Source organism: Macaca mulatta, chromosome 19 (assembly GCF_049350105.2).
Source record: "Macaca mulatta isolate MMU2019108-1 chromosome 19, T2T-MMU8v2.0, whole genome shotgun sequence".
Classification (NCBI taxonomy): domain Eukaryota; kingdom Metazoa; phylum Chordata; class Mammalia; order Primates; family Cercopithecidae; genus Macaca; species Macaca mulatta.
The window spans coordinates 17,255,104-17,268,068 of NC_133424.1; the positions used below are offsets into that span (position 1 = coordinate 17,255,104).

Genomic DNA, 12,965 nt, shown 5'->3' on the forward strand with positions numbered 1-12,965 from the left:
CCCATGCTGTTCCCTTGCCCTGGAATGCCATTGTTTTCTGACACATTTTGCCACATAGATGCCCACTTAATTCTGAGGCTCAGTTCCAATGCCTCTGCCTTCAGGAAACATTCCCTATTCCTCCCGGAAAGTCCCATGACCTCTGGCTTTGATTCTCTGAGTCCCAAATGTCATCCTCTGCCCCAGCCCTGACCAATGGGCACACGGGAGTATGTCTGTCTGACATTGCATTCTCATCCCCTCCAGCACTGTCTGGAGCATGAGGTGAATGAATGAGCTTGTGCGTGGAGTGAATGAATGGGCTTGTGTCCAAGCTGCAGTCTCCCTTCTCCTCTGCCAGGTGGCCCCTCAGCCTCTGTGGTTCTCAGACACGGTTGCAAACCTGCGGAAGCTGAAGGAGCTGCCTTATCACTTGCTTCACTCGGGCCGCCTGGAGGAACTGAAACAGGAGGTTCTGGGTAAGGGCTTCCTCCATCTCAGGGGACTGAGCCTGGTGACCGCACCGCGCTCCAGCCTTCTGGAGCCTGGGGAGGGTGAAAGGCAAACCTGGAAATCCTTCGTGCCTCCTAAAGCAGAGGTTCTCACAAGGGGCAATTCTACACCTAGGGGATGCCTCACAGTGTCCGCAGATAGTTTTGGTTGTCACAGCTAGGGGAGAAGGCGCTACTTGAATCTGGGGGTGGAGGCCAGGGATGCTGTTCAATGCCCTATAGTGCACAGGACACCCCACCACAGAGAATAATCTAGCTTCAAATGTTGTTAGCGCATAGGGTGAAAACCCCTGCCTTATCATGAGAGACCCTATCTGTCTGTCTGTCTGTCTGTCTATTTGTCAATCCATCCATCCATCTATCCATCCATCCATCCATCCATCCATCCATCCATCCATTTATCCACCCATCTTTCTGTCCATCCATCCATCTATCCGTTCATCCATTCATCTACGCATCCATCTAACCTTCCAACCATCCAGCCAGCCATCTGTTTATTCTCCCATGCTTTTGTCTGTCCATTCATCCACCTATCCATCCATTCATTTGTTTATCCACCCATCTTCTGTCTGTCCATCCATCCATCCATCCATCCACTCATCCATCTATCTATCCATCTAACTATCAATTTATCCACCTATTCATCCATCTATCCATCTAACTATCCATTTATCCACCCATCCATCTATGATCTCCTTATTGAGCCGTGAGCTTGTTCTAACCATCCATCCATCCATCCATCCATCCATCCATCCACTCATCCTTCTCTCTGTCCATCCATCCATCCATCATTCTATCCTTCTTTCCATCCACCCATCTATATGTCCATTATCTATTCATTCATCTACCTTTCTGGTCATCCATCCATCCATCCATCCATCCATCCACCCGTTATTCTATCCATCCACCTACCTATCTTTCTGTTTGTCCATCCATGCATCAATCCACCCAACTATCTATCTATCTATCTATCTATCTATCTATCTATCTATCTATCTATCTATTCACCCATCCCTCTGATCCTCAACCAGAAGAGATTCTGCCCTCCCAGGGGACACTTGACAATGTCTGCAGACATGTTTGATTGTCACACTTGGGGTGGGAGTGCTACTGGTATCTGGTGGGTGGAGGCCAGGGATGCTGCTTTACAACCCACAGTGCATAGTTCAGCCCCTTACCGCAGAGAATGATCCTGCCCCATGGTCACTACTGCTGAGCCTGAGATGCCCTGGAGGAAATGGAGAGATGATTCTCCACCTCCCAGGATGAACTGGAGGGAGGTAGGCACTTCCCACATCCTCCCCTCTTCTCTCCCTCAGGCAGCATGAGCTGGATCTCCTGCCGGGGCATCTCTGGGGGCATCGAAGACCTGCTGGACGACTTTGACCTGTGTGCCCCTCACCTGGACTCCCCTGAGGTTGGCCTGGTCCGTGAAGCCCTCCAGCTCTGCCGCCCTGCTGTGGAACTCCGAGGCATGGGTGAGTCCAGATGGCCTGGACAGGAGTGACCAGGACGGGCACTGACTTCTAGAAACACGCTCTCCTCATTGAGTCATGAGCTGGATTTTCATCAACCCTCATACCTTTCCTGTCTAAACATGTGAATTTTTCCCCAGCACTGCTTCTATAATTTTTTTTTTTGACACGTGGTATCGCTGTGTCACCCAGGCTGGAGTGCAGTGGTGCAATCATAGCTTACTGTAGCCTCAAGCTCCTGGGTTCAAATGATCCTCCCACCTCAGCCTCCTGAGTAGCTAGGACCACAGGTCCACAGGTATGCACCACTGTGCCTTGCTAATTTTTCTATTTTTCGTAGAGATGGGGTCTTACTGTGTTGCCCAGGCTAGTCTCAAACTCCTGGGCTCAAATGATCTTCTTGCCTCAGCCTTCCAGAGTGCTAGCTTTATAGACATGAGCCACAGAGCCTGGCCTAGAATTTTAAATTGAGCCTGGGAGAACTTTGGAATGAATACTACCAAAGCAGTGCCCATCCTGTCACCCTGGACTTTTCTTTAGAAAGTGCCAGGTAGGGCCAGGCGCAGTGGCTAACACCTGTAATCCCAGCACTTTGGGAAGCCGAGGCAGGCACATCACAAGGTCAGGAGTTGGAGACCAGCTTGGTCAATATAGTGAAACCCTGTCTCTACTAAAAATACAAAAATTAGCAGGGCGTGGTGGCGGGCACCTATCATCCCAGCTACTTGGGAGGTTGAAGCAAGAGAATCGCTGGAACCCAGGAGGCGGAGGTTACAGTGAGCTGAGATCGTGCCACTGCACTCCAGCCTGGGTGACAGAGTGAGACTCCGTCTAAAAACAAAAAAAAAAAGAAAGAAAGAAAGAAAGAAAAGAAAGTGCCAGATAGGAACTATTTCAAGAAAACTCTAGGAAATTATGTAGGTACATATATGATAAAAGAGAAAACAAAGTTCCCACATATTTTTTATTGATGAAATTCAAAATATAATAATAACTGAGTACAAAACTTAGGGTTTAAAGTTGGTTTTCACTATTATCTGGTCTATTGAAAACACATGGCTGTAAAAATTATTCTTAGGCTGAGCATGATGGCTTACGCCTATAGTCCCAGCTACTTGGGAAGGTGAGGTGGGAGGATCACTTGAGCCTGGGAGGTTAAGGCTGCAGTAAACTGTGATTGCTACCCTGGGTGACAGAGCGAGACCCTGTCTCAAAATAAACAAACTAAAAAAAAAAAAAAAAAAGAAAAACCTATTCCTAGCTCCCAGATGACTTGGCCGGGGTCTGGCCCTCAGATTGCAATTTGCTACTCCCTGTCCTAGAGCTTGAAGAATCTCTCCAAGTCTTCAGACGCTCTGGCCATGAAAATGTTCTGTTTGGTTTTGTTTTAATTATAGCAAAATACGTGTCTTAACCATTTTTTTTTTCTTGAGACAGGATCTCACTTCATTGCCCAGGCTAGAGCACAGTGGCATGATCTCAGCTCACTGCAACCTCCTATCAGGCTCAAGCGATCCTCCCACCTCAGCCTCCTGAGTAGCTGGGACTACAGACATGCACCATCATGCCCGGCTAATTTTTATATATTTTGTAGAGACGGGATTTTGTCATGTTTCATAGGCAAGTCTTGAGCTCCTAGACTCAGGCAATCCTCCTGCCTCAGCCTCCTAAAGTACTGGGATGACAGGCATGAACCACTGTGCCTGACAAGATTAAATATATTAATAATGTGCAGCTATCACCACGATTCATCTCCAGAATTTGTTAATCTTCCTAAAGTGAAACTCTGTCTTCATTAAACACTCACTCCCTGTACTAACCCATCTTCACCCTGCTGTAAAGAAACATCCAAGACTGGGTAATTTACAAAAGAAAGAGGTTTAATTGACTCACAGTTCTGCATGGCTGGGAAGGTCTCAGGAAACTTACAATCGTGGCAGAAGGGAAAGAGGTGTGTCTTACAGGGCAGCAGGCGGGAGTGAGGGAGCAAAGGCAGGGAAAACTGCCTTATAAAACCATTGGATGATAGGCCGGGTGCGGTGGCTCAAGCCTGTAATCCCAGCACTTTGGGAGGCCGAGACGGGTGGATCACGAGGTCAGGAGATAGAGACCATCCTGGCTAACACGGTGAAACCCCGTCTCTACTAAAAATACAAAAAAAAACTAGCCGGGCGAGGTGGCGGGCGCCTGTAGTCCCAGCTACTCGGGAGGCTGAGGCAGGAGAATGGCGTAAACCCGGGAGGCGGAGCTTGCAGTGAGCTGAGATCCGGCCACTGCACTTCAGCCTGGGCGACAGAGCGAGACTCCGTCTCAAAAAAAAAAAAAAAAAAAAAAAAACCATTGGATGGCCAGATGTAGTGGCTCACACCTATAATTCCAGCACTTTGGGAGGCTGAGGCAGGTCAGGAGTTTGAGACCAGCCTGGCCAGCATGGTGAAACCCCCTCTCTACTAAAAATATAAAAATTTGTCAGGTGTGGTGGCACACACCTGTAGTTCCAGCTACTTGAGAGGCTGAGGTGGGAAAATTGCTTGAACACGGGAGGCAGAGGTTGCAGTGAGCCAAGAGCACTCCAGCCTGGGTGACAGAATGAGACTGTCTCCAATAAAACCCCAAAACCCATCAGATCTCATGAAAACTCACTGTCATGAGAACAGCATGGGGGAAACCATCCCCATGATCCAATCACCTCCTATCTGGTCCCTCCCTCAACATGTGGGGATTATGGGGATTACAATTCAAGATGAGATTTGGGTGGGGACACAGCCAAACCATATCACTCCCTATTCTCCCTTTACCCCAGTCCCTGGCAACCACCGTGCTATTTTCTGTCTCTATAAATATGACTGCTTTAGGTATTTCATATAAATGGTATTTTACAGTATTTGTCCTTTACTCTCTGACTTCTCTTACTGAGCACAATGTCCTCAAGTTTCATTCACATTGTAACATATGTCAGAATTTCCTTCTTTTTTTTCTTTTTTTTTTGCACAACAGAGTCTCACTCTGTCACCCAGGCTGGAGTGCAGTGGCACAATCTCAGCTCACTGCAACCTCCACCTCCTGGGTTGTTCATGCGGTTGTCCTGCCTCAGCCTCCAGAGTAGCTGGGATTACAGGCGTGTGCTACCACACGCAGCTAATTTTTGTATTTTTTAGTAGAGATGGGGTTTTGCTCTGCTAGCCAGGCTGGTCTCGAACTCCTGACCTCACATGATCTGCCCACCTTGGCCTCCCAAAGTGCTGGGATTACAGGCATGAGCTACCATGCCTGGCTAAGAATTTCCTTCCTTTTTAAGGCTGAATAATATTGCATTGTATGAATATGCTACATTTTGTTTATCCATTCATCTGTCTGTGGACATTTATTTGTGTGTTTCTACTTTTGGCTGTCATGAAAAGGAATCACTAGATCACATGGCAATTTTGTGTTTAACTTTTTGAGGAACCACCACTTCATTTTCCACAACAGCTGCACCATTTTACAATCAAACTATGGGAGACAATAAGTAATATCTTTTTATCTACCCTTTTATGTTCAGTGATAGGGGCCTGTGAATTAAACTAACAAAAGACAGCTTTACAGGAGAAAGGGCTCACATGTTTTAATTTTATATGCACAGAAGTTTCACAGAAGATAAGTGAAAACCCAGAGGAGTGTTTAGACCTGGGGCCTTAAATACCATGTTAACAAAGGGCAATAAATTGTGAGGTGAGTTCACAAAGGAAGGGAGAGTATTCAAGATGTTTAAGTCTCTGTATCCAAAGTGCTTCCCCATGGATGTGAATAGCATGTTTAAAGGATGACCAGTGGCCTGTAATTCTCATGCAGGCTTCTAATCCTGGCTCTGCAAAGCATCCTTGAACTGTCTGCTTCTTTATATTCTCCTGGCCATCAGCCCAGAAGTGGCAGCACCACTGCTTCTCTTTATTCTCCTGGCCATCAGCCCAGAAGTGGCAGCAGAAGTGGCAGAGACCTGATGGTTTTATAAGGGGCTTCCCTCTTCCCTCAGCTCTCATTCTTCTCTCTCCTCCTGCCTTGTGAAGAAGGGCATGTTTGCTTCCCCTTCCACCATGATCGTAAGTTTCCTGAGGCCTCCCCAGCCCTGCAGAACTGTAGGTCAATTAAACCTGTTTCCTTTATAAATTACCCAGTTTGGGGTATGTCTTTATTAGCAGCACGAGAACGGACTAATACACACATAGACCAGTCATGGTCAAGACCACAAATTTTGAGCTCTACTGTGTCGATTGAAATCTTGGTGCTGCCACTTCTGGCAGTGTGACCTTGCAGACCCTTTACCATCCCTCCCCCTGCCCCACAGCCCTCAGTTTTCGCATCTGCAAAATAGGGATGCTGAGTGACCATCCCACCTAGGGCTGCTAGGAAGAGTATGTACATCAATTCACACAGAACCTCCACTCGTGATGCCATCTAAGGTCCTGTTACTGTCACATAATAGCACTGTTGACATGAACAGCCTTGGATGGGCTATTTCTGCCCTGAAACCCTATTTGTGTCATCTGCAAAATGTGCGATTGAACTAAAATGTGTCCAGAACTCCACCCAATATGAAGATGATGGTGCCTGTAATCATGTATGCCTTTCTTATACATTCACACAATCCCTACTGATTACCTGCCACTACCCTAGCTCCCACTGGGACCTAAACATAGTTAATGTTTGTCTCAGCCTTTAAGAGAGGGAGATGGGGCCGAGTGCGGGGGTTCACGCTTCTAATCCCAGCATTTTGGGAGGCCCAGACAGAAGGATTGCTAGAGGGCAGGAGTTCAAGACCAACCTGGGCAACATAGTGAGACCCTATCTCTATAAAAAAATTAACTAGTTAAAAATAGATAAATAGATGGCTGGGCACAGTGGCTCACGCCTGTAACCCCAACACTTTGGGAAGCTGAGGCACGCAGATTACTTGAGGCCAGTTTGAAACCAGCCTGGGTGACGGTGAAACCCCATCTCTACTAAAAATACAAAAATTAGCCAGGTGTGGTGGTGCATGCCTGTAATCCCAGCTTCTTGGGAGGCTGAGGCACGAGAATTGCTTGAACCCAGGAGGCAGATGTTGTGGTGAGCCGAGATCGCGCCACTGCACTCCAACTTGCACAACATAGCAAAACTCTGTCTCAAAATACACAAATAAATAAAGAGAAGGAGATGGAACAGCATACCAAACAACTGGAATTTAAGGCAACCAGAAAGAAAAATAACGCAAGAGGAGCTCGCCAGGAGTTGTAAACCTTGATGGAGCAACTTCCCAGGAAAACAGCCTTGGGCATGACTTCCCAGTTTAAGGAAGATTTAAAAGCCCAGATCTCTCAGCACGTTCCTTGCAAAGCCCCTTGATTGACAACCTGTGGCAACTCCAGCACCAAGGAGGATTAGTAGGAACAAATGTTATCACCAGAGGGCGCTGCTGGACAACCATGTGCTCTCCGTACATCCAAGCTGGGAAATGGGGAACATTCGACATCACATCCTAAATGATCCAACGCGATCACGAGTCCTTTTTTTTTTTTGAGAAGGGGTCTCGCTCTGTCACCCAACCTCTGCCTCCCGGGTTCCAGCGACTCTCCTGTCTCAGCCTCCCGAGTAGCTGGGATTACAGGCCCGTGCCACTATGCCCGGCTAATTTTTCTTCATAGCCCATATTTTACAGAACAGTTTTAGGTTCACAGCAAAATTGAGTGAAAGGTGCAAAGATTTCCAATATATCCCTCCTCTGATCCTGCTTTCATTGAAAAGATTGGGTCTGAGCACAGTGGCTCACACGTATAATTCCAGAGCTTTGAGGGGTCGAGGAAGGAGGATACCTTGAGCCCAGGAGTTTGAGACCAACCTGGGCTACATAACGAGACCCCGTCTCTACAAAAAACAAAAAACTAACCAGGCGTGGTGATGTGCACCTGCATTTCCAGCTACCCAAGAGGCTGTGGCCGGAAGATCGCTTGAGCCCAGGAGTTTGAGGCTGCAGTGAGCTGTGATCGTGCCACTGCACTCCAGCCTGGGTGACAGAGCAAGACCCTGTCTCTAAAAAAATAAATAACTGGGCACGGTGGCTCACGCCTGTAATCCCAGCACTTTAGGCAGCCGAGGCGGATGGATCACTTGAGATCAGGAGCTCAAGACCAGCCCAGCCAACATGGTGAAACCCCGTTTCAACTAAACACACAAAAATTAGCTGGGTGTGATGGCAGGAGCCTGTAATCCCAGCTATTCGGGAGGCTGAGGCAGGAGAATCGCTTGAACCTGGGAGGTGGAGGTTGCAGTAAGCCAAGATTGCGCCATTGCACTCCAGACTGGGTAACAGGCTGAAACTCCATCTCAAAAATAACTAAAATAAAATAAAATAAACAAATAAATTAGCTGAGCATGGTGGCACATGCCTGTAGTCCCTAGTATCTGGGAGGCTGAGATGGGAGGATTGCTTGAGCCCAGAAGTTTGAGGCTGCAGTGAGCTTTGATCGTGCCACTGCACTCCAGCCGGGACAACAGAGTATGATAAAAGAGGAAGGAAGAAAGGAAGGGAGGGAGGGAGAGAAGGAGGGAGGCAGGAAGGAAAGGGAAGGGAAGCATTCTAGGCCACACGGGCAAAGGCTGGAGACTGGAAACAGCTGGGTGCAATTGAAGCAAGGTAAGTGTGTCTGGAGAGCAGAGAAGGAGACAGGAGAGGACAGCAGAGGCCAGTAGCTGAGGTATCGTGTCTTTTCTTTTGTCCTGGAGCCCCTGCAGGGAGTGGAGACTCAATTGGCAGGAGGGTACGGGGAGCTCAATCCAGGCAACTTAGTCTACATCCCTTTGTTGCAGAGAGGAGCCTCCTGTACACAGAACTGCTGGCCAGACTCCATTTCTTCACCACCTCACATCCAGCACTGGTGGGACAGCTATGCCAACAGGCCCAGAGCTGGTTCCGGTTATGCGCACACCCTGTGCTGGTGCCCCTCGGAGGATTCCTCCAGCCCCCGGGAGGACCCCTCCGGGCAACCCTCAGCGGTTGTCACAAAGGTGAGTCTCCCTAGCGTACTGAAAATCCCAGCAAGCACCTGCTTGCTTGGGGGCAGTGAATGCTGTGTGTTTGAAGTTGTCCTCTGGGACTCCCTTGTGCTGGTCCGGAGGCCCCAAGCGTGCCATCAGAGCCTGCCCCTGCTGTCTCATGCCGAATCGACTCTCTCTGCCCCCTGCCAAGGGACTGCAGATGTCTCATATAAATTCTGCTAATAAGCCCCATGCTAGGGGATGCCTCTAAGCTTCCCATCTCCAAGGGATTGGTGCCCATCTGACGGTTTTGGCTATTTACAAGCTCATGCTAATAAGTCTGAAAGCTAGGAACTGATGCTTGACAGGCCCCTGAGAAGCTGACGGAACTGTAAGCAGCCTTTGGAATCCCAGAATGTAAGGGAGAGAAGAGGATTTAGGTTTTGCCATCCATTTGCCATTCATTTTTTTCTTCCTTCCTTTCATCAATCCATCCATTTATTCACCTTCCTACTCTTCCATCCAATTACCCTCCCATCCATTCATTCATCTATCTACCTCCCACCCTTCCATTCATCAATCCATCCATCCACCACCCTCCCACCCACCCATCCATTCATCCATCCATCTATCCATCCATTCATCTATTAATTCACTTTCCTACTCTTCCATCCAATTACCCTCCCATCCATTCATCCATTTACACTCCCACCCTTCCATTCATCTATCCATCCATCCATCAACCACCCTCCCACCCACCCATCCATTCATCCACTCATCTTCTCTGCCACCCTTCCATCCATCTACTGCCACCTTCATCCATCCATCCATCCATCCATCCATCCATCCATCCATCCACCTTCCTACTCTTCCATCCAATTACCCTCCCATCCATTCATTCATCTATCTACCTCCCACCCTTCCATTCATCAATCCATCCATCCACCACCCTCCCACCCACCCATCCATTCATCCATCTATTCATCTATTAATTCACCTTCCTACTCTTCCATCCGATTACCCTCCCATCCATTCATCCATCTATTTACACTCCCACCCTTCCATTTATCTATCCATCCGTCCATCCATCAACCACCCTCCCACCCACCCATCCATTCATCCACTCATCTTCTCTGCCACTCTTCCATCCATCTACTGCCACCCTCATCCATCCATCCAACAATCCATCCATCCATTCATCTTCCCACTCTCCCATCCATCTACCCTCCCACTCTTCCATCCATCTATCCATCCATTCACTCATCCACCCACCCATTCATACATCATTTGTCTATTCATCCAATCATCTACCCACTCTTCCATTTATCCATCGATTCATTTATCAAACCACCTTCCTCTCCATCCATCCATCCATCCATCCATCCATCCACCAATCCATCCATCCATCTATCCATCCACCCTCCCACCCATCCACCCATCCATCTACCCACCCTGACACCCTTTCATCCATCTATCCTCCATCTACAAATCCATCTACCCTCCCACTTTTTCATCCGTCTGCTCTTCCACTGTTCCATCCATCCACCCATCCACCCACCCATCTTTCATCCATCTATCCTCCATCTATCCATCTACCCTACCACTGTTTCATTTATCTAGCCCCATTCATCCATCCACCCATCCATTATTCATCCATTCATCCAATCATTTACCCACCCTTTCATTCATCTATACATCCATCCATCCATTCATCAAACCACCTTCTTATCCTTTCATCCATCCATCCACTCACCCATCCATCCACTCACCCACCTATGCACCTTTCCTTCCATCCATCCACTCACTCATCCATTCGTCCATTCATCCATTCATTCATCCTTCAACCCTTTCTTTCTTCCTTCCTTCCTCTCATCTATCCACTCATCAGTCATCCACCCCTCTACCCACTTATCCTTCCATTTTCTTCATCTGATCATCTTCCATTCACTCACTTACCTCTCCACCCATCCACACACTCGGCCATTCATCAGCTTTCTCACTTCAATTTCATCTAGAAACTGATTCCTCCATCTACCCATCTACCTGCCCATCCCTTCACCCACTCACTCATCCAGCTAGCCACCTGTCTACCCACTCGTTGACCTCCATTCACCCATCTATTTATCTGCCCACCCACAATCTCTCACATTGATTGTGAGACCACTGAATTCACTTGTGGTTCAAATGTCAGAGCTCTCACTGTGCCAAATGACCTGGTAGTGAGAGCTGCACTCCCCAGGCATATTATTTTCAAAATAGAAATGCTAAGAGACACTAAGTACAGTGCATGGAGGAATTGATTTAGGGGTAGCCACTAGAATGCTGTGTTGAGGAGGATTCTGAGACTGAAGTTGGCATAGTGGGAAAGAGTGTATTTGTTAGGATATAGACTCAGAAGTTGTAAAAAAAAAATAGCCAAAATATCAGTGGCTTAAATAAAATAGGAGTTTAATTCTCTCTTATGAAATAGTTCAAGCAAAAGCAGAGGTAAAAGGGAGTCCTTAGGGTGTCTGGCACCCATACGCCTTCAATCTGGTTGCTCTGCCATTTTCAGTGTAGGGCTGTCCTCATTGGCCCAAGATGGCTGCTCCAGCTCCTACCATCAAGATGGCATTGCAGCCAGTGGGAATAGGAGAAGCAGATGGCAGGCCTCTTCATTTTAAGGGCATGACCTAGAAGCAGAACTAAATATTTCTATTCCTGTCACATTGGCAAGAACTTGGATATCTCCAACTGTAAGGAAGCCTAGGAAATATGGTCTTTTCTTTTTTTCTTTCTTTCTTTTTTTTTGGCGATGGAGTTTTGCTCTTATCGCCCAGGCTGGAGTGCAGTGGCGCAATCTTGGCTCACTGCACCTCTGCTTCCCGGGTTCAAGCCATTCTCCTGCCTCAGCCTCCCAAGTAGCTGGGATTACAGGCACATGCCACCACGCCCAGATAATTTTTGGTAGAGACCCGCTTTCACCATGTTGGCCAGGCTGGTCTCAAACTCCTGACCTCAGGTGATCCACCCACCTTGGCCTCCCAAAGTGCTGGGATTACAGGGGTGAGCCACTGTGCTCAGCTAGGGAAATATGGTCTTTGTGCGGATAACCATGTACTCAGCTAAAACCTATGAGCTTTTGGGTTTTATTACTAAAAGTGAGATTATAGAATGGCTATGGAGGCACAAATCACACACAGTGCTATAATTGAATAATGATGTCTGTTATGGCACAGGCATAGGAAGTTACAGCTTAGAGTGACATTATTGTCATCTCTGGGGCAGGGAAATGTTCTGTGTTTCAGATCCACTGTGCCCCATTCTACATCCTCTAGTCCTGTTAAAGTTGAGAAAGTTCTTACCCGTGTGGGCTTCAGTTTGTTCATTTTTAAAATGAAAAGTATGACTGGGTATGGTGGCTCACGCCTGTAATCCCAGCACTTTGGGAGGCTGAGGCAGGTGGATCACGAGGTCAGGAGTTCAAGACCAGACTGGCCAACATGATAAAACCCTGTCTCTACTAAGAATACAAAAATTAGCCGAGTGTGGTGGTGGGCGCCTGTAATCCCAGTTACTCGGGAGGCTGAGGCAGGAGAATCGCTTGAAACTGGAAGGCGGAGGTTGCAGTGAGTGGAGATCGTGCCACTGCACTCCAGCCTGGGCAAAAGAGCAAAACTCCGTCTCAAAAAAAAAAAAAAAATGAAAAATGAAAAGTATGAGTTAATATTTCCAAGGTCACACAATGAGTGCATGACAAGAAAAAAAGTAAAAGAGGCTGAGAACAGTGATTTATGCCTGTAATCCCAGCTCTTTGGGAGGCCAAGGCAAGAGGATCTCTTGGGCCCAGATGCTCAAGACCAGCCTGGGCAACATAAGGAAACCCTGTCTCTACAAAAAGTTAAAAAAACAAACAAAAAAAAAAGCTGGTCATAGTGGCATGTGCCTATAGTCCCAGCTACTCAGGAGGCTAAGATGGGAGAATGGCTTGAGCCCAAGGGTTCAAGGCTGCAGTGAGCTATGATTGTGG

At 47.6% G+C, this 12,965-nt stretch overlaps 1 protein-coding gene across 14 annotated transcripts in view; it reads left to right on the forward strand.

Moving 5' to 3' along the window:
* The window catches only part of NWD1 (NACHT and WD repeat domain containing 1), a 90,417-nt gene that overhangs the window by 44,095 nt on the left and 33,357 nt on the right, over nucleotides 1-12,965 (forward strand). For all 14 annotated transcript variants that reach the window (XM_077978140.1, XM_028838984.2, XM_028838987.2 and 11 more), the window contains 3 exons: nucleotides 341-458; nucleotides 1,811-1,969; nucleotides 8,789-8,986. In XM_077978140.1, the coding sequence (XP_077834266.1) occupies nucleotides 341-458; nucleotides 1,811-1,969; nucleotides 8,789-8,986 (475 nt within the window). The remainder of the gene's footprint in view (nucleotides 1-340; nucleotides 459-1,810; nucleotides 1,970-8,788; nucleotides 8,987-12,965) is intronic.